The sequence below is a fragment of the Urocitellus parryii genome, chromosome 4, assembly GCF_045843805.1.
Source record: "Urocitellus parryii isolate mUroPar1 chromosome 4, mUroPar1.hap1, whole genome shotgun sequence".
Classification (NCBI taxonomy): domain Eukaryota; kingdom Metazoa; phylum Chordata; class Mammalia; order Rodentia; family Sciuridae; genus Urocitellus; species Urocitellus parryii.
Window position 1 is genome coordinate 76194799 of NC_135534.1, and position 22921 is coordinate 76217719.

The 22921-nt window shown below is 40.4% G+C and overlaps 1 protein-coding gene across 2 annotated transcripts in view; it reads right to left on the reverse strand.

The window, feature by feature from the left end:
• Positions 1 to 22921, reverse strand: part of Me3 (malic enzyme 3) — a 199031-nt gene that overhangs the window by 40712 nt on the left and 135398 nt on the right. For both annotated transcript variants that reach the window (XM_026401517.2, XM_077796882.1), the window contains exon 7: positions 14413 to 14516. In XM_026401517.2, coding sequence (XP_026257302.2) covers positions 14413 to 14516 — 104 coding nt within the window. The remainder of the gene's footprint in view (positions 1 to 14412; positions 14517 to 22921) is intronic.

A 22921-nucleotide genomic window follows, 5' to 3' on the forward strand; every position in this document is an offset into this window, starting at 1 on the left:
CTGGCAATGGATGATAAGATACATTATGAACGTTTGTTGCTTCTAGCATCTCAGAGTTTTCTCACCTTGGTGTGAAAATAAAGTTCAGTTCTCAGAGTTCTGGCAGCAGTTTCTACTGTTCCTATCTCTTTGCCAGCAAAATACATCCATGACTTCATGGGACACATTTACCCTTTCCAGTTTGAAAATTCCAAAAAATTGATAAATTTTAGGAGTGTGGTGTGATATTCTGTTTTTCCACAGGAAGCTTTTTGGAAGAAATTCCCTGAACAAGGCAATCACCATTGTCTTCATCTGATGCACATGTTTGCCATTTCCTGTTTTCAAGCTTGTTAGCTGTCATGAAGTCAAGGATGAGCCCAGGAAATCAGGCTCATGAGTCAGGCAGGCCTGACTCTAGCCCACGATGTGTCTTCTGACCTGGGTGCCCAGATGCACGAGTGCTTTCTCTAAACATGGAAATGCAGTGCTGCCAGGCATGAAAGAAGCTCAGGGTCCTTGGGGTAAAGGCATGCCAGCAGAACCAGGGGCACAGTCCTGCTTGGAAGCACTCCAAAGTAGAAGGAAGGCATTAATGTGGCAGGTGCATTGTTAACATAGACCAGCACAAAGAATGAAATCGTTTACCTTCATTGCCATTTCTACCAATAAAAGCCCAGTTGAATCCTAAATTATGTTGGGCACTGGGACTTGCAGTTATCCACAGGGCACAGTTCAGAGATGGTGATGTGCCATATTCTCTTCTGTTTCTACCTTCTTTTCCTAGGTGAATTCAATCTTTCCCTTGACTTTAAATAACATTTACGGGATGGAAATTCCCAACTTTATATATTTCCGCCTCAAAATTCTTGAGCTCCAGATTTACATAGATACTCAGAGGCAAAGAAAGTTTAGTAATCAGTTTATCTAAACTCCAGTAGACATATGAAATATTTTTGGCTGCAAAACTCTTTGAGAGCAGGACTGGTTCCCCCAACCCCCCAACACTGTTGGATTTCTCATCATGTCTACTTTAGTATCTGGCATATAGCAGGTTCTAAGTTAAAATGTCCATCGATTTTACATAATATATTTCTCTCTGTGTGTAGTGTATATATATATATATATATATATATACATTAAAATAAATCTGCATATATGTATTCATATAATATGTTATTATTTTCTTTGCTCTTTTTTCATTTCCAGGGTGCATCTTCCTATAATGCTGGTGCTCCCATTTCTTGTCCCTCCCAGGCTGTTGTATTGGTGGCTCCCAGTGAACCAAGCCTCCTGATATTTATGTCCTTGTGTCCACCTTGCTTGGAACCCAGGATAGGCCCGTGATTTGCTTTACCCAGTGTAATGTGGTGGAAGTTATACTGTGCCAGTCTGGGGTGTCATACTTGAGAAGGCCTGGCAGTTTCTATGTTGTGTTCTTGGGATTCCCGGACTGCCATGTAAGAAGGTTTAGCTATCTTGTTAAGAGAAGAGGCCTTATGGAGAGGCCCTGAAGAGACAGAGAGACCTTGAGACTCCATACATATAGGGAAAAGCATATTTCCAGTGTCTCAGCTGAGCCTGATTCCAGCAAATCTTCTAGCTGAAAGCAGCTTTAAACATGATCACTGGCAAACCAGCAGATGAACCCACCAGTTGAGTCAGTTCAGTTTACAAGAATCAAGATCAAGTAAAACATTAGGCCACTAAGATTTGGGGTGGTTTGTTACATAGAAATAGAAATGGAGGTGTGTGCCTTGATATCATAGACTAGGGGACAGTTAACAGTCTTGCAATCACACCTCCTTGTTTCTAGTTTTTACTTGAGTGCTCTGCTTTGTATGAAGACTGGACAAGCACTTGTTTCTTTGCTCCCTGTCAATCTGATCAGGACACAGGAGACATACTTAGTTGTATATTTAGTATCTCTGAATGGAAATCTTTGGAGTACTTAACACACATAAGGGCAGAAACAATGGAATGAGCTGCAGAAGGGAGATGGGATGAGGGAGTCCCATTGAAGTTGAAGGGACATGAGGAATGCATGCTGGAGATCTTGGGGTTGGCTCAGGAAGGGCAGGGGCTCACATAAAATTTGAAAGGTAGCATTAAGAGGTGAGCCTATGTAGTAGCTAGCTCCAGAAACAGAGATCCAAGGCTGTCTAAATTTGTTTGAAAAGTTCTTCTACAAAGAAAACTAACAGTGAGCTAATGACTTCCACTACTGTGTGAATTTCATGTAATGTGTGTGTGTGTGTGAAAGAGAAAAGGGCGGGGGGAGCACGCCGTGGGGGAACCAGACAGAAAAATAGAAATAAACTTTCCTGGAGCTAAAAAGGAAATGACATATTTTAAAAAGTGAAAAAAAATTCTTTTTCTTTTTCTTTTTTGTAACGGGGGATTGAACTCAGGGGCACTCAACCACTGAGCCACATTTCTAGCCTTATTTTGTGATTTTCTTTTTTATTTAGAGACAGGTTCTCACTGAGTTGCTAAGTACCTCGCTAAGTTGCTGAAGGTGGCTTTGAACTCATGATCCTCCTGCCTCAGTCTCCCGAGTTGCTGGGAACACAGGCATGTGCCACCAGTAGAGTTTCTTTAACTATGTTGTTCCTTCTTATTTATCACTCTTATCTTCACAGCTTAAGAATCCCTATATGTGGAGTTTGGGAAACTAGAGAAAAAGGAGGTGGTTTCCTTTCCTGGCCTGCCTAAAGGTTGAAGCTGCAGGTAACATCAAGCTTCTGTCCAACCCAGGCCAGTTATTAGACAGCTGGGGCTCCGGGGCCAGACTTAAGATAGATAACCCCCACAATTCTGCTGTAAGTAACAGAAATGAAATTGGAAACTTATCACAGCAGGATATGGTGCTCAGGTGCAGTGTTCTGGTTCCCCTGCAAGGCAAAGTAAGCCCAGGAAGGATGGGATGACTAATCTCTGCCAGGGAACTTCAGTCTTGGTCTCAGCTTTGAGGAGGATGCTCCCAGCTTTCTGTTGTTGTGAATCACTGACTTAAATGGAGATTCCCTCTGTCCTCCTTAGTGGCCAAACCCAGGACAGGAACTGAGCCACAGTGAGTTTTTTTTTTTTAGGCCAAAAAACCCCTTAAGACATCTGCCAATGAGTGGGGAGGGGTAAGAAGATGAAGATTTTTATTAGCAGGATGTTTGGAGATGTTGAAGGCAGGAGTCAACATTTCCCAAGTTTTTTTTTTCTTAAAATACATTGTGTAGGGCTTCAGGACTTTTGAGTCACCTTAGGCCAGGCATTCCATCTTGGGGTTACTATATTTCCAAGTAGTGCCTGGGGAGACTAGCTCATTCCCCACCTACAGTATCCACAGGAACATCTGCTTTAGCTTATCAGAAAGTCAAAACACCCGCCCGTCAACCCTCATCTTTTCTGCTTAAAGACACATTCCTGATGTCTGATGCTCAGCCCTCCCCAGGAGTGCACCCCTGGGTGGCCCATGTGAGTGTGTAAAGCTGTGAACTGATTTTCATGATCCTTTGAAGAGCCTCTTACATCCTAGTTTGTTTAACCTTCTCACATGCATAGCAGAACTTCTCTTTGGGGAATCATGGAATGACTACTGACTCATTAGATAAGGCAGGAGTCCTGGAAACAGGAAACTAAAAACAGGCTGTGAAACCAATCTCATTCCCTTCTCTCAGGTAATTCAGAGACAGCACACTGGTGTTCAGCTCACAGTCCCACTAGGTACTGGATGACATGGGACAGGCCCTGTGGCCTCTCAGAGTCTTAGTTTTCTCTTCTATAAAAACAGTAATAATAATACCCATGTTTCCAGCCACACAGATTCTGAAGAGGTCAGAATAGAATAATGGGGTGGGAAGGCATGTTAAGAAGCATCTGATCTTTGAGTTCATTCTTATAGTATCATCACCAGTAAGTCATGAATCCTATCCTGGAATTTCTCTGTGATGGGGATCTCATTCTTACAGAGGGCAGTATATTGTGAGATGGCTCTGATTTATTTTGTGCTTTAAACAGCCTCTGTTGGCATCTTACCAGTTGGTTCTTCTTTGCTGAATACACAGAATTGAATGAAATACTATTCTGAAAGAACATTTTTTAGATGTCTGGAGTTAGTACTGAACTCTGATACACATAGAGCACAATCATTGTTATGATTCTCCAAAGATGCTTTAGGTAACTTATGACCCTTGATGTACCTTGTTAGACTTAAATGTGGTTTTCAGGATGATTTGAAAGGGGAAGAATGAATTAGGCATTCACCTCCCTTCTAGATACTCTGTCTGTATTAATGGCTGCTGAGTCTTGAGTTAACTTTGCTGGTGACCACATCCCAATGCACTTCCTCCATAATATCAACTGAAATCACCGAACTTTCTGATCACTACCTCCTTTCTTTCCAGCTTATTCCACCTTGCATCCAGACCTCACCGGGACTTATGGTCCATCAATCCTGTCACCTTTTCTACCTTACTTCTCCTGCTGCACACATCCACATGTCCCTTTTTACTCAGCCTAGACCTTCTGGCACATTGTTAGAATTATTCCTTTGAATATACTCTCAACTCCTGTCTCTTTCCCTTTCTATCTTGCCTGGCAAAATCCCAACCCTGATGATATCCTACTCTCCGTCTCTTCCCGCCACATACCCAGACAGTTGAACCTAGGTAGAGAAATACAGAAACAGTTTAACTGACTGTCTTAGTCTGTTTTGTGCTGCTGTAACAGAATACCATAGTCTGAGTAATTTACAAAGAAAAGAAACTTATTCCACACAGTATAGCTACAAAGTCCAAAATAAAGCTGCCAGCATCTGGTAAGGGCTTTCATACTGCATCGTCTCATGACGGAAGGCAGAAGGGCAAGAGAGTAAGAAAGTAAGAGCTTGAAATCACAGCTGTGACCCCCATTGCTTTTTTTTTGGTACTGGGGATTGAACCCAGGGGCTCTTAACTTCTGAGCTACATCTTCAGCCCATTTTTTTTTTATTTTTTTTATTTTTTTTTTATTGGTCGTTCATAACATTACATAGTTCTTAATACATCATATTACACGGTTTGATTCAAGTGGATTATGAACTCCCGCTTTTACCCCGTATACAAATTGCTGTATCACATCAGTTACCCTTCCATTGATTGACATATTGCCTTTCTAGTGTCTGATGTATTCTGCTGTCTGTCCTATTGTCTACTATCCCCCCTCCCCTCCCCTCCCCTCCCCTTTTCTCTCTCTACCCCTTCTACTGTAAATCATGTCTTCCATTTGTATTCTCTTGACTTACCCCTCCTTACCTCTTATATGACATTTTGTATAACCCTGAGGATCGCCTTCCATTTCCATGCAATTTCCCTTCTCACTCCCTTTCCCTCCCACCTCTCATCCCTGTTTAATGTAAATATTCTTCTCAAGCTCTTCGTCCCTACCCTGTCCTTGTTTACACCCCTTATATCAAAGGAGTCATTTGGTATTTGTTTTTTAAAGATTGACTAGCTTCACTTAGCATAATCTGCTCTAATGCCATCCATTTCCCTCCAAATTCTATAATTTTGTCATTTTTTAATGCAGAGTAATACTCCATAGTGTATAAATGCCACATTTTTTTTATCCATTCATCTATTGAAGGACATCTAGGCTGGTTCCACAGTCTTGCTATCGTGAATTGAGCTGCTATGAACATCGATGTAGCAGTGTCCCTGTAGCATGCTCTTGTTAGGGCTTTAGGGAATAGACCGAGAAGGGAATAGCTGGGTCAAATGGTGGTTCCATTCCCAGCTTTCCGAGAAATCTCCATACTGCTTTCCAAATCGGCTGCACCAATTTGCAGTCCCACCAGCAATGAACAACAGTGCCCTTTTCCCCGCATCCTCTCCAGCACTTATTGTTGTTTGACTTCCTAATGGCTGCCAGTCTTACTGTAGTGAGATGGTATCTTAGGGTAGTTTTGATTTGCATTTCTCTGACTGCTAGCGATGGTGAGCATTTTTTCATGTACTTGTTGATTGATTGTATGTCCTCCTCTGAGAAGTGTCTGTTCAGGTCCTTGGCCCATTTATTGATTGGGTTATTTGTTATCTTATTGTCTAATTTTTTGAGTTCTTTGTATATTCTGGTTATTAGGGCTCTATCTGAAGTGTGTGGAGTAAAGATTTGTTCCCAGGATGTAGGCTCCCTATTTATCTCTCTTATTGTTTCTTTTGCTGAGAAAAAACTTTTTAGTTTGAGTAAGTCCCATTTGTTGATTCTATTTGTTAACTCTAGCGCTATGGGTGTCCTATTGAGGAATTTGGAGCCCGATCCCACAGCGTGTAGATCATAACCAACTTTTTCTTCTATCAGATGCCGTGTCTCTGATTTAATATCAAGCTCCTTGATCCATTTTGAGTTAACTTTTGTGCACGGCGAGAGATAGGGATTCAGATTCATTTTGGAGCAAATGGATTTCCAGTTTTCCCAGCACCATTTGTTGAAGATGCTATCCTTCCTCCATTGCATGCTTTTAGCCCCTTTATCAAAAATAAGATAGTTGTAGTTTTGTGGATTGGTTACTGTGTCCTCTATTCTGTACCATTGGTCCACCCGCCTGTTTTGGTACCAGTACCATGCTGTTTTTGTTACTATTGCTCTGTAGTATAGTTTGAAGTCTGGTATCGCTATACCGCCTGATTCACACTTCCTGCTTAGTATTGTTTTTGCTATTCTGGGTCTTTTATTATTCCATATGAATTTCATGATTCTTTTATCTATTTCTACAAGATATGCTGTTGGGATTTTGATTGGCATTGCATTGAACTTATAGAGAACTTTTGGTAATATCGCCATTTTGATGATGTTAGTTCTGCCTATCCATGAGCAGGGTATGTTTTTCCATCTTCTAAGGTCTTCTTCTATGTCTTTCTTTAGGGTTCTGTAATTTTCATTGTATAAATCTTTCACCTCTTTTGTTAGGTTGATTCCCAAGTATTTTATTTTTTGGGGGGATATTGTGAATGGAGTAGTTGTCCTCATTTCCGTTTCAGAGGATTTGTCGCTGATATACAGGAATGCCTTTGATTTATGCGTGTTGATCTTATATCCTGCCACTTTGCTGAATTCATTTATTAGCTCTAATAGCTTCTTTGTAGACCCTTTTGGGTCTGCTAGGTATAGAATCATATCATCTGCAAATAGTGATAATTTAAGTTCTTCTTTTCCTATTTTTATGCCTTTAATTTCTTTTGACTGTCTAATTGCTCTGGCCAGTGTTTCGAGGACTATGTTGAACAGAAGTGGTGAGAGAGGGCATCCCTGTCTTGTACCAGATCTTAGAGGGAATGCCTTCAATTTTTCTCCATTCAGAATGATGCTGGCCTGTGGCTTATCATAGATTGCTTTTACAATGTTGAGGTATGATCCTGTTATCCCTAATTTTTCTAGCGTTTTGAACATAAAGGGATGCTGTACTTTGTCAAATGCTTTTTCTGCATCTATTGAGATGATCATATGGTTCTTATTTTTAAGTCTATTGATGTGGTGAATAACATTTATTGATTTCCGTATATTAAACCAGCCTTGCATCCCAGGGATGAATCCTACTTGATCATGATGTATAATTTTTTTGATATGTATTTGAATCCGATTCGCCAGAATTTTATTGAGGATTTTTGCGTCAAGGTTCATTAGAGATATTGGTCTGTAGTTTTCCTTCTTTGATGTGTCTTTGTCTGGTTTCAGAATCAGGGTGATGTTGGCCTCGTAGAATGAATTTGGAAGTTCTCCCTCTTTTTCTGTTTCCTGAAATAGCTTGAAAAGTATTGGTGTTAGTTCCTCTTTAAAGGTTTTGTAAAACTCTGCTGTATACCCATCCGGTCCTGGGCTTTTCTTAGTTGGTAGTCTTTTGATGGTTTCTTCTATTTCCTCTATCGTTATTGGTCTGTTTAGGTTGTCTATATCCTCCTGGCTCAATCTGGGCAGATCATAGGACTCAAGGAATTTATCTATGCCTTCACTATCTTCTATTTTATTGGAGTATAAGGATTCAAAGTAATTTCTGATTATCTTCTGTATTTCTGAAGTGTCTGTTGTGATATTGCCTTTTTCATCCCGTATGCTAGTAATTTGGGTTCTCTCTCTTCTTCTCTTCGTTAGCATGGCTAAGGGTCTGTCAATTTTATTTATTTTTTCAAAGAACCAGCTTTTAGTTTTGTCAATTTTTTCAATTGTTTCTTTTGTTTCAATTTCATTAATTTCAGCTCTGATTTTAATTATTTCTTGCCTTCTACTTCTTTTGCTGTTGTTTTGCTCTTCTTTTTCTAGGATTTTGAGATGAAGTATGAGATCATTTATTTGTTGGTTTTTTCTTTTTTTGAGGAATGAACTCCAAGCAATGAATTTTCCTCTTAGAACTGCTTTCAATGTGTCCCATAGATTCCGATATGTTGTGTCTGTGTTTTCATTTAACTCTAGGAATTTTTTAATTTCCTCCTTGATGTCTTCTAAAACCCATTGATCACTCAGCAACCTATTGTTCATTCTCCAGGTGATGCTTGATTTTTCCTTTCTTCTTTTATCATTGATTTTCAGTTTCATTCCATTATGATCAGATAAGATGCATGGTATTATCTCTACCCCTTTGTATTGTCTAAGAGTTGCCCTGTGACATAGTATATGGTCTATTTTTGAGAAGGTTCCATGTGCTGCTGAGAAAAAAGTGTAGCTACTTGATGTTGGGTGGTATAGTCTATATATGTCAATTAAGTCTAGGTTGTTAATTGTGTTATTGAGTTCTATAGTTTCCTTATTTAACTTTTGTTTGGAAGATCTGTCCAGTGGTGAGAGAGGTGTGTTGAAGTCTCCCATGATTATTGTATGTTGGTCTATTAGACTCTTGAACTTGAGAAGAGTTTGCTTGATGAACACAGCTGCACCATTATTTGGGGCATATATATTTATGATTGTTATGTCTTGTTGGTGTATGGTTCCCTTGAGCAGTATGAAGTGTCCTTCTATATCCCTTTTGATTAGCTTTGGCTTGAAATCTATTTTATTAGATATGAGTATGGACACTCCTGCTTGTTTCCGCGGTCCATATGAGTGATATGATTTTTCCCAACCTTTCACCTTCAGTCTATGTATATCTTTTCCTATCAAATGCGTCTCCTGTAGACAGCATATTGTTGGGTCTTGTTTTTTGATCCATTCTACTAGCCTGTGTCTCTTAATTGGTGAGTTTAAGCCATTAACATTTAGGGTTATTATTGAGATATGGTTTGTTCTTCTATCCATATTTGTTTATTGATGTTACTAAACCTGATTTGTTATCCTCTTTGACTACTTTCCCCCCTTTACTGTCCTACCTCCCATTGTTGGTTTTCAATGTTATTTTCCATTTCCTCTTCCTGTAATGTTTTGCCAAGGATTTTTTGAAGAGATGGTTTTCTAGCTGCGAATTCTTTTAACTTTTGTTTATTGTGGAAGGTTTTAATTTCATCTTCTAACCTGAAGCTTAATTTCGCCGGATACACGATTCTTGGTTGGAGCCCATTGTCTTTCAGTGTTTGAAATATGTTATTCCAGGATCTTCTAGCTTTCAGAGTCTGTGTTGAGAGATCAGCTGTTATCCTGATTGGTTTACCCCTAAATGTAATCTGCTTTCTTTCTCTTGCAGCTTTTAAAATTCTCTCCTTATTCTGTATGTTGGACATCTTCATTATAATGTGTCTAGGTGTGGATCTCTTATGATTTTGCACATTCGGCGTCCTGTAGGCTTCTAGGATTTGGGATTCTGTCTCAATCTTCAATTCTGGGAAGTTTTCTCGTATTATTTCACTGAATAGACTGTTTATTCCTTTGGAATGGAGCTCTGTGCCTTCCTGTATCCCAATGACTCTTAAATTTGGTCTTTTGATATTGTCCCATAATTCTTGGATGTTCTGCTCATGGTTTCTTAGCAGACTTGCTGAGCTGTCTATGATCTTTTCCAGTTGAAATACTTTGTCTTCATTGTCTGATGTTCTCTCTTCTAAGTGATCTACTCTGCTGGTAGTATTCTCAATTGAGTTTTTAAGTTGGTTTATTGTTTCCTGCATTTCTAGAATTTCAATTTGTTTGTTTTTTATTACCTCTATCTCCCTGTGAAATTGATCTTTTACTTCCTGGATTTGTTTGTCAATGTGATCTTTCATTGTCTGATTTTGCTGTCTCATGTCTTCCTTGAGACTCCAGATCATCTGAAGCATATATATCCTGAACTCTTTATCTGATATTCCATCTGTTGCAGCTATTACCTCTTCTAAAGTTGAGTTGACCTGCATTGCTTGTGGTCCTTTCTTTCCTTGTCTTTTCATACTGCTCGCGTTTCTTTCTGCTTGGTGCAACTGTTGTGTTTTGAAATTTACCCCCTATTTATTTATGTTGCTCTTGTATACTTGAAAAGTTTCCCTTGCAGGTGCGGGCGGCGGCTGTGCCCCTACTCCAATTGGGGTGACGTGTCTACCACGCTGGCGGCTCTCTGGGCCTGTTCCGGGAGTGGAAGGCGGCTCTGCTCTGTCCCTATTCCAATTGGGGTGTCGTGACTACAATGCTGGCAGGTCGCTGGGCCTGTTCCGGGCGTGGGCGGTGGGCTTGGCTGGCGGGATTCCACCTAATGGCAGTCCCTAACCTCCCTGCTTGCTAATTAATGGCTTCTCTGAGGCGCCACGCCTTCTGTAGCTGCGGGGCAGGCCGCGCGAATCAGTTGGCCTGGATCTCCGGGGTCCTGCTGCTGGCTGTTTTGATGTTGCAAGCTGTTGGAGAGTGGTGGTGTATTCTTCAGCTTTCCCGGATGGTGGCCGCTGACTGCCTGGATGGAGTGTCCGCTGTTTTGATGTTGCACTCTGAAGGAGAGTGGCGGTGTATCCTTCAGCTTTCCCGGATGGTGGCCGCTGACTGCCTCGGCGGAGTGTCTGCTGTGGGGGATGGGACTGTACCGCTTCCTTCCCCTTCTGAGAACCCGTGCTCGGCCCAAGGGTCCGTGTGGGCTTGGCTGGTGGGATTCCACCTAATGGCCTTCCCTAACCTCCCTGCTTGCCAATTAATGGCTTCACTGAGGCGCCACGCCTTCTGTAGCCGCAGGGCAGGCCACGCGAATCAGTTGGCCTGGATCTCCGGGGCCCTGCTGCAGGCTGCTGGGATCCCTGGCACTCTATCACTTTTCCTCTTCAGCCCATTTTATTTTTTATTTTGAGACAGAGTCACACTGAATTACTGAGGCTATCATCAAACTTGCAATCCTCTTGCCTCAACCTCCCAAGTTGCTGGAATTACAGAAGCCCCACCATGTCCATGTACTTTTATAATTGGAATCAACTCATCTGTGAGAGTGGAGCCTTCATGACCTAAATGCCTTCCATTAGGCTCCACATCCCAGGATTTGGTGCATAGGAGATTAAGGTTCCAACACACACTTTTTTTTTCAATTTGAAATAATGCTTTATTTCCAGTAAAATAAGCTATAAAAATATATACAGTTTTTTTTTTTTAAAATTACAGGTTATACAATATGTGTAGTATGATCCCACTTTTAATAAAGAGTATGATAATTTAGTACATATTTGTGTGCAAAGGAAAGGGCTGGCAAGAATAATCATCAATCTGCCTTAAAGAGGGGAATACATGAAAATATAAAAAATGTTGTGACATTCTCAATTTATATAATTCTGATAAGTTAAAACTATTTTTCAAAATGCGTATGTTTCTGTTGTAAATCTTAAAAAAACTTTAAAATATAAGTTAAAAATTATAACTTACTTACAATTCAGAAAAATGCCACAAGGGCAGGTGAAATGACTATGAATCCTTGAAAATGTAGTTTGAAAAGTGTTTCTCTATGTTAATTGATAAGATGGGTGTTTGAAAGTACTTGTATTTCAGTTCTATTGAACAAATATCTAAGACCAAACAACAAACTTGGTGAAAAGTTCTATTAAAAGAAAAATGCAAATATGTTATTGAGAAAAGAATCTTTGAGAAAGGAATTCAGCAGAAGAAATCACTTTAAAATGAAAACAAGATTGGTTATCACTTAGCACAGGCAGAATGACCCTCCCTTCATAGGTTCCACAATACTTTGGAAACATGAAAACGTGCCCTTCACACACAAATCCTTAAGGCTGGAGATTGAAACCTGGGCCACTGGAGAAAGAGAAATATCACTGGGAGTACAAGGACAGGCCCCTCACTTTCCTCCATAAAGACTACACTGAACTCACAAGACATTTTTCAGTATTCCTCCTCATCCTCCTCCTGTTTCTCCGCCTCCTTTCTTTCTTTCTTTTTCTTTTTCTTTTTCTTTTTCTTTTTTTTTTTTGCTTTTATAGGTTTTATTTAGAACTGGGTGGGTCTATCTGAAAGCTATCATTAAAGATATAGGTTTTTCTTAAGAACCACCATTTGACCCAGTTATCCCACTCCTTGGTATATACCCAAAGGACTTAAAATCAGCATACTACAGTGATGCAGCCACATCCATGTTTATAGCAGCTCAATTCACAATAGCTAAACTGTGGAAACAACCTAGATGCCCTTCAGTAGAAGAATGGATAAAGAAACTGTGGCATATATATACACAATGGAATATTACTCAGAATTAAAATACAATAAAATCATGGCATTTGCAGGTAAATGGATGGAGTTGGAGAATATCATGCTAAGTGAAGTAAGCCCATCCCCCCAAACCAAAGGCTGAATATTCTCTCTGATATGTGGATGCTAACACATGATAAGGGGAGGGGTAGAGGGAAGAATAGAATTGGAAGGGGAATTAAGGGAAAGGAGGGGAGATGGAAATAGAAAAGATAGTAGAATGAATCAGACATAACCTTCCTACGTTCATTTATGAATACACCACCAGTAAAATTCCATATCATGTACAACCACAAGAATGGGATCCTAAGTTATACTCCGTGTATGTGTAATATGTCAAAATACACTGAACTGTCATGTATATCTAAATAGAACAAATAAAAAGCAAAACAAAACAAACAAAAAGATCCAATAGGGCTTCCAGATCCCATATCTGTAGAAGATTTTTTTTGTACTTTTAACTTTGATACTTGTTAAAAGGGAATTCCAACACAAGCTTTTTCGGGGACAGATTCAAACCATACCACTGACCTAGACTAAATTCATGACCAATAGCTTCAGGTGGGTCCATGGAGCTGCTCAGAATCACACCTCAGTCCCCAGGTCTAAATTCCCCCACGTTCCTAGATAACTAGCTCACACCTCCTCCATCCTTAAAGCTTTACCACTTCTTTCTCCAATCTCAGACTTACTGATGACCTTATCTACAACTAGACTGGACTCCCAAATGCTCCTTCCACCATGTCTACCCACCTTCTCCCTCTGTGCCCAATATTCTTCCTTCCCTCTCTCCCTGTGATTGGTTTCTGTGCTCTTCAGAATAAACTCTCCAACTGTGCATTGGATCCTTGCCTTCTAGCCTACTCAAGAACTTTTCCCCCCCATCCTACATTCCATCACTGACTTCTCTACAGGACCATTCCCTCCTATATGACCACAATATTATTATGATTTTTTTTCAAATGAGGGGACCTGCTTTATCTTAAGAGGCCCAATGAACTGCAGACACCCTGACTCTCCCAGCTTGTGTTGGACTGTTACCAGGACTCCATCCCAGCAGCATGCCAGCTATGGCAGGGTGAGTGTGTGGCCAAGATGCCAGACAGATGGGGCAGGCAAGTTGGGTGGGGCTGCCAATATTGTGCACCCCAGTGAAGAGATGACACCTCATAAATCTAGCTGGCCCAGAGTCCATGTGGTCTGTTTATTAATACTGCCTTGTCTTCACATGGTGGTGGTGGAGTGATGATAAATGTGGCAAGCTGCCTTCCAAGGTCATTTTGTCACAAGAGGAGTATCCTTTTTTAACCACCTGCAACATTCTTATTCATGCCAAGAGCTATGAACACCTCAGACCAAGAGAGTTTTCTTCCTGGAAAAACATACTTTTCCTCCAGATTACAGAGATATTGGCCATCATCCCTCCACTCCCCTCTCTACTGCCAAAGATTCTCCCAGAGAATGAGCCCATTCAACCTCCAGTCTTCCCAATACGTGGGGTCCAGTTGGAATATTCAGACCACCCAGAAAGTAAGTGTCTTCTAACACTTGTTTGTGAGTCTAACAAAACCAGGGTTGACATCAGTCATAGTAGCTCTTAAGAGCCCTCCTTCCGCAGGAAAGATGATGGGATGTGATGGACATTATTACCCTAGGTACATGTATGACTGCACATATGGTGCAACGCTACATCATGTACAACCAGAGAAATGAAAAGTTGTGCTGCAATTTGGGTACAATGAATCAAAATGCATTCTGCCGTCATATATACCTAACTAAAATAAATAAATAAAATTTTTTAAAAAAGAGTCCTCCTTCAAAAAAGCTGGGCCTACTTACTTATCTGTCACAGCCTGCATGAACTCATCCAGCAAGTCATCGTACTCCTTCCCACGCACACGCTGGTGTTTCAGGCCGATGTAAAGAGGGTCTCTGAGCAGCTCCTGGAACAGACAGCACCCATTTACTTACTTGCTCCCACTGTTCCCGATTTACTATTATTATTATTGGTTCTTTTGGGGGGATGGTACTGGAGATTGAACACAGGGGCAGTCAACACCTGAGCTCCATCCCCAGGCCTTTTTTGTATTTTATTTAGAGACAGTGTCTCACTGAGTTACTATTGTTTTTAAAATAAGTGTTTAGGTTGAGTGGGAAGGAGCAAGTAGGTGGAAGAGGAAGAGAATCCTTCCACCCACACCAAGGGGTCAATTCTGGAAGGGTCTGCAGGCCAAGCCACTGACAGAAGGTGGACTCCCAAGTGGTCCCCACTTTAGGAACAAATGATGCTTTGAACAAGGCAAGCCTCTCAGACACAGTCCTCTAACCCTGACTGTAGGCTCTGGGTTTATTTCAGGATTTCTCAACAGTACCACTATTGGCATCTTGGCTTGGATAATTCTTTTTTTAAAAAAAATATTTATTTTTTAGTTGTAGTTAGATACAATACCTTTATTTTATTTATTTATTTTTCTGTGGCCTCACATGTGCAAGGTGAGTACTCTACCACCCCAGCCCCAGGCTTGGATAATTCTTTAGTACAAGGGCTGATTGACCAATATCTTTGGCTTCTAGCCAGTAGAAGCCAGCAGCATCCCCAGTCATGACAATGAAATATGTCTTCAGACATTGCCAAAGGTCTTCTTGGAGGTGAAACTGCCACTAATTGAGAATCATTGTAGCTGACTTTAGGCAGCGTCTTGTATTGAAGTTTTGGGCCTCATCCAAAGCTCCTGATTGGACTTAGAAAATCATTGATTGATTGATTGATTCATTCATTCATTCCTTCAATGAAATCTTACCTACCACATGCCTCACACATGGGATACAAATATATAGAATGATACAACCAGAAATAGCTCAAGAAAGATGCTCACCTTAAGCCCTAGCCTATGACCACTCTGCCATTTGCAGTTCTTGCTGTCAAAGCAGTCACATACTGTTGGGTCATTTGCTGTGTCTACACTGGTCTGAAGGACCTCTCCCACTGGAGTTTCCACCTTTTCTATCCCCTATGAATTGGAAACTCATTCATGCATGGTGTGTTTTATTTACTTATTTGAATTTTTATAGAAGTTTTATATGTAAGAGCCAAAAATCTGGAAACAAAACCTTAAATGTCCTTTAAAGGTGAATGGTTAAACAAATTGGCACATACATTCTATAGAATATACTACTCATAAAATTATTGGAACAAACTACTGATACATAACAACACCTGCACTAATCTCAAGAGAATCACGTTGTGTGAAAGAAAGCTAATTCCAAAAGGCTACATCCTACAAAACTCCATCTATAGAACATTCTTGAAATGACAAACTTATAGAGATGGAGAATAGGTCAGTAGTTTCAGAGGTTGGGGAGAGAAAGGAAGGAATGTGGGCTTGGTTATAGAAGGAAGCATGAAATATCCCTGCTAGGATCTGCTCTGTGTATATACTGCTGTGATGGTGCAGGAATCGACACATGTCACAAAACTACATGGAACTAAACACACACACACACACACACACACACACACATACACACACATACACACACGAATGTAAAACTGGTGAGATCTGAATAAAGCCTATGGATTGTGTCAAGGTCAATTTCCTGGTGGTGATATTGTACAGAACTATGTAAGATGTTACCATTGGGGGAACTAGATAAAGAGTATACAGGATCTCTCTTATTCTTTTATTCACATGCTGAAACAGCATGTTAATCCACATGATTTCAAAATACAAAGTTCAAAACTAAACAAAGAATTTCATTAAAATGTTTGCAACTTCATATAATAAAGAGGACACACTTATTGATCTTCTACTACTGCTGATGAGGGGCCCCCAGAGGGTTTGGAGGTGAGTGAGAAATGGTTGCTGCCTTCAGGGTGCTCAGTCTATTGCAGGTAAACTAACTCTACTGCAGGGTAGGGAGACAGTGTTTGGAACAAAGTGAGGCACATGGAAGCACAGAGGAGTGTGGTAATTTTCCTTGGCTGTTGGATGTGGGGTTGTGTTACAGAGAAAATTGTCAGGCACTGAAAGACTGGCAGGTTTCAGCAGGTGGGCTGGGCCCTCTAGGCAGAGGTGTTGGCACAAAGAAAGGTTGGGGGCTGGAGCATAAGAATAAAGAAAGTACCTGGTGTGTTTGGGGAATGTGAAGTAATTCCATGAATTATGGTCTTCTGAAATTACCTATTTTTGTATTTGGATCACCAAAAATAAGAGTTCAGGACAGGAGGACAGGAGTTGTTTTATCTTCATCTCTATCTGAGCAGCTACTGCAGGATGCAAAGATCAGGATGGCACCTTACTACCCTCAAGGGGCTTAGTGTAGAGTCTCACCTTACCATCCACAAGCTGTGTGACTTTGGGCAAAGCATGTGACCTCTTTGAGCCTCCTTCTCATCTGCCAAGTGGGAATGAAATACTACCTGCAGAGGATGGTTGTGATGATTGAGTGAAATAACACCAAAGAGCTTTGTGGATTATAACACATGCTATGAAATAATAGCAGCAGTTGCAGTTTTCATAGTGTTCCTATGTACCATGTTCTGTCTAGAGCAATTAGCAGCCTAAAGTCATGGCAGCCATTGGAAAAGTGAAGCTCACAGGTGAACCTGCTGAAGGGAGGGTATTTGGTATCAACCTTAAGCTGCTCAATGACTGGTCACTGTGCAGGGTTGGGATGGGCCATTCCTGCCCACCCGAGATTCCCCTGAGGCAGTCTTTGCTTAGGGACTTTCAATTGGCCAGACTTCCTGTCCCTGGGCTGCAAAGCAGTCAGAACTGTTCTTACTCAATTCTAGATCCTTCCTTCTCTCCTTTCATAGGAGTCTGACCTGTTTAGTAGTCTGAAGATCCTGCCTATCTCCTATGACTTTGGAAGCCCTCCCACTTTACTTTTGTTTTCTCTAGGAATTTCTTACAAAGGATCTGAGAGACAGGTCTCATTACTTTCTTTCATGTTACAAATGCAGCAGCAAGATACAGAGTGGTTAAGCAACTTGCCCTAAACCTTGAACTAGTAAGGGCAAGAGTCAAGATTCAAACCCTGAGTCCACGGTGTCAACATGCAGCCATGCTGCTTTGGTGGCTTTTTGGTATATCAACAAAAATTGACTTACAAGTTTTTAAACCCTCTGCTCTCCTTCTGTCCTATTTTGATGTCATTGGAGGAGGTGGTGGGGAAAGGTGCAGGGACAGAAAATAACAGGAAATATTTGCCTTTACAATCCTTCATCCCCAGTTCTGGGTCCATATAATCTGTGGATTTAGCACTTTGTTAGAGTATCACAGGTCTGCATTTAGAAAGTGGATCCTCACCTCCTTCTCTCATTCTCTTTGTTCTCTGGATTGATCCTTGAAACTGTTAGGGCTCTTTCTTGTTAGGTGTGTGTGTGTGTGTGTGTGTGTGTGTGTGTGTGTAGTGGGGAACAAATAAAAGGTTGAAGGTGGGACATATTTGGTGCTCACCCTCCACATGCCTCTTTCAAAGCAACCATCTAAAGGACTCTTAGTAAACACATAGTGAGGAGGAATGATAAAGTAAATGATGGTGTAACAACTCCATGGACAGCTGGGCAGTCATTAAAATGGGTTTTTAGACTTTGCAGCCACCTGGACAAATGTGGATGAGACTATTTAAAGGGAAAAAGCATAATACAAGATTGCCCAAATCATACAGGTATCATGATTACAACTATCTAAAAACACATCCACACAGGCACATGTAGAACCTAGAAAGACAAACACAGAAATCATTGAAAATAGTGCAACTCCTGGTATTTGCAGAAAATATTCATGTTTTGAGTTCATGTAAATATTAGAAGGATTCATGGTAAGTTATAACTTGTAATATTTCCAAGTCACAGATTTGAATCATGATGCCGCAGGGAGCATAAAATGAATTTCTCAGTGCCAAATATGCAGTTTTTGGGGTGAGTCAAATTCTCCAGGGGCATGAAATAATTTTTTGATTTTTCAAAGGTTTCTCATTATATCTCAGTGAAGATCAAAGCTCAATCATGAGCCAGGCACTATGAAGCCTGTACTGGTGACTTGGGAGGCTGAGGCAGGAGGATCTCAAATTCAAAGCCAGCCTTAGCAACTTAGTGAGACCCTGTCTAAAAATAAAAAAATAAAAAGGATAGGGATATAGGTCAATGGTTAAGTGCCTCTGGGTTCAATCCCTGGTACCAAAAAGAAAAAAAAAGTCAACCACAAAGAGATACTATTGAGATATGAGTGGCTCTAAAATAGTTTTCTAAAAGTCCTTATATTTATTTTTGTAATAAAATGTTCTCTGCCTCAAATACTTCAAAACTGACCTCCAAAATGGAAACAATTTCATTATTGAGATGACACTAATATTATAGATATGCATCTATATTTATGTATACATATATACTAATATATACATATATGTACATATATATTATATATATTTTGAAGTATATATACATATATGTATATATTAATATATATTATGTATACTAGATGACACCAATATTATATACTAGATGACATATATATGCATATATATATTAGTATATATATACATATATATATTATATATATTATAATATATATATATATATATATATATATATATATATATTTGTGTAGAGCTTTCAAGTAACTTACTTATTTGAACCTTCTAATCCTTCTAATAGTCTGACCTATTCTCATTTGTGTTTCACACACACAGAACTTGGAGTTAAAGGGTTAAAATAAACTGCCCAAATCATAGAGCCAGAAGGTGGCTAAGCTGACTGGAAGCCTTACTCTAAAGGGGTATCATGGCAGTGCCTGCTCCTCCGCATCACTTGATGTTATGGGGATCATGGAACTAGGCAGCAGCTCCTTGCCCATTGTCTGGTTTTCTTGAAGAACTCAGTAGTGGCTGGAAAGGTTCAGGGGTTCAGATTTTCACATCTTACAGACCAGGATGGGGATCAGAGAAAGCTGGGATAGAACCAAGGGAAAACCCACATCCTCATTGCCAAGTGGCTGATGTCCTCCAGCAGGAGGTGAGCATGGCTTTTCCAAACAGCAGTGAGTGGAGCTCCCTGATGACCTGGCATTTGCCCTGTTCTCACCACCTGATTTGGACACAAGAACGATTGTAGTAGTGAGGTGTAGGAGTATTAACTAGCTTGGACCCATCTTTGCAGTCCTCCCCTCCCCTGACTTCCTCATGTAAGCATTTGGAAGAGAAGTTTTGAGCATGTATTATTGCCAAGTAAAATACAGGATACCCAGGTAAATTTGAATTTCACATGGGCAATAATTTAAAAAAATTTTTTAGTTTATGTCTCAAGTATTGCATGGAACATATGTATACTAAAATTATTATTGTTTATCTGAAATTCTAGTATAACTGATGTCCTGTATTTTTTATTTGTTAAATCTGATAACCCTACCGATAGAGGGTGAAGGAATCTTAGTTAGGAGACTATCTAGCAGAGAAAAGGTGCTGCTGGTCCTGGTGGTTTTTATCTCAGGGTACTCCCTCTGGGTAACTCAGTATGGGGTGAAGGCATTTGGGCTTTGGATTGGATAGACTTGAGTTTCAATTCATGCTCTTTCATTTAATTAGCCCTGTGACTTTGGGCAAAATGTTTACCTTCTCTCTGCTTTCTTTTTCTTCTCTGTTATAAAGGCACAATAATGCCTGTCACCCATGATGCAAGTTCCTTGAGAAAAGAGTCCATCCTTCTTCATGTGCATCTCCCCAGAGATTTGTACAGTGCCAGCAAATGGGTAAAGCTTTTAAAAAATATTTATTGATAATAATTGCATGAGTCCCAGGGCTGGGTTAAGAAGATGCTAAATGAAGAAGTGAGAAGGTCTTAGAAATCACTTTGTCCAGCTTCCCCCAAATGAATTTCTGAGTCTTGGAAAGGTTAAATGAGCTGTCCAAGGTCACAAAATATTGGCAGGAACAACAGAGAAGAAACCATGATTTCTGGACAAAGAAAGGTTACCAGGGTTGGATCATTCCGAGCTCTGGTGTCCAGAAGGGTTCCCTTACAACTGTTATTAACTGAATAACTGAATATTTTCTCTCTCTTGGATAGTTATCAAGTTCCCTTTGGAACTAAATGAACCAATGATTACAATTTTTAGGTGAGGGCATTTTCCAAAGCAGGTAAACCAGAATTCCTCCTCTGTCATAAGAGTTAGAGGGTTGAATATGCCCTTTGGGCTGTTTGCCTAGCTCTGCCTTCCTAAGGTTTTTCTTGGAGACAGAATGACATGGAAAACAAAATTGTTTCTTTCTTTTCACTGGACATATCTCTGAGTGTTGGATTTAAGTTGGAAGTAAGATGCACTTCCTGGTCTAGAAAATATTTATGATGCATAGCAACAGGTACACCAAGTTGTTTTGCAGAGCATCTGTGGTTCTGGGAGGTTGTGGGGCTGGGTTTATGCTGTAGGCATAACTCCCTTCCTTTGGGGTAGCAGTTATGCCTACTGCTAATTTCCTGGGAAGCTCAGTGAAGCCCAGGAGTAAGCTACAAAGATCCCAGGAAGTACATCTTCATTGGTCACGTGTGTTCAGAGAGAGAGAGAGAGAGAAAGAGCTCTCTGATGGCTCTGTGAGGTGAATGCGGAATGTTTATTAGTGGCAGTGATCATAATCTTGCAACACCCAGCTTAGCTGCTGACCCTATGCTCCTGTAGCAATCCACTCAGCCTCTAACGCATGGTTAGGAGGCTCTGCTCATGGTCTGCTCCTGTGTCTGTAGACATGCCTAGTTGTGAGTTCCGGAGTTCCACATAGCATCTCCTTGTGTGAATTTATAGAGTCCCAAGACTTCAGCTAGGAGAAGAACTCCAAGGCTCAGGGGCATCATGGTAAAGCCAAGTTCCAGGGTGTTGCCCTGAAGAACCTTGGCTTGGAGAAGGAGGAGCACAGGGCTGGGAGCCAGTCCTTGGGGGAGCCATTTTCACTCTGGGTCTCTTTTCCTATGTAAAATGAGGGAAGGGAGTTATATCAGATAGTGTTTTAGATCTCTTCATGGACAGTGTGACCATCATGTATTTTGTTTCATTTACAAATAGCTGACACTGAAAGGGGCTCCTTTCCCTTGCCCCCTTGAAACTGATCCATGGGATGTCCCCTTTTTATGGGATCATGGCTCAAAATGTTTATTTTTCCAAACCTCTTTGCTGTTGGCAGGTAAAAGTGACTCAGTTTCAGTGCTGTAGACAGCAGATGTTTTTCTTCAACAGGAAACCTGGAGGGGTGTTTTCTTTGACTCTGATTAAAGCTCCCATTGCCTCAGGAGTTTAATAGAGGCATACACACAGATGGTCTAGTTATTCTGACACTAAAACTCACAATAGTATCTTCCCTGCCCTGATGTGACAGATAAAAGTCGCAAGGTCAACCCTCTCTCTTCTATAGCTCGGTCTTTCTCTAGCAACAGATGTATTCAAGACTTCTGGGGAGAAAATCTTGTAAAAAAATTCTTTTTTAAAAGAAAGTGGAGTATGGGAGCTGATGTAATAAATCCATTTGAAGAGCTAAATCACCATCTTCCTAAACTTGGTAATTTTGCAACTTTGAATTCTTGTGTTCTGAGCATAGCTTTCAGAGAGAGAAGCCAACTCGGAGTAGATATAATACATGACCCATGAAAATAATCAATTAGGTGACAGTGTTGAAACTCTGACAAGTAGAATATTCCATCCAGGTCCGGCTGCCATTTATCTCCATCATGCCTAGGAGAGAGCCTGACACCTACTAAACACTCAATAAACGTTTACTAAATAAGTAAAGAGAGAGAGTGTTCATAAAATAATCTTAATTGAAAAAATTAGAACAAAATCACAGGTACATTATGATTGCAACTAGGTAATAAGTATATCTATGCAGATATTAGAAGGGCACATGAATGCAGCTTGTGGGAGAAATGCCATTTCTTTTTTCTTTGAAAAAATTGAATAATGTTCTAAAATTAGTAACAAAAATTAAAAAAATATTTAGTAATACAAATTCTAAAAGTCAAGAGATTATCTTTATTTATAAAGCAACAGAAACCCAGGCAGGAGTATGGTATGGGAAGAGGAACATAGGCTCTAGTTAGAATTCTAGTCTTGTGACTTCAAGTATTTTTTGAGCAAATTAAACTCTACAGGCCTCAGGTTCCTCAACTGGACAAAGAGGGTAGATGACAGATGCTCTGCTCATGGGGTTATTATAAGACTTAAATTGGGTATAAAGGTATGGTCTCTGATTATGACAGGCTTCTTGTTTCTGGTGGGTTTGTTACAAGTTGGGGTCAGCCTTGAACTTCAACACACTGTTGCTGGATGCTGAACCTTCAACAACAAAGAATCCCAATAAATCT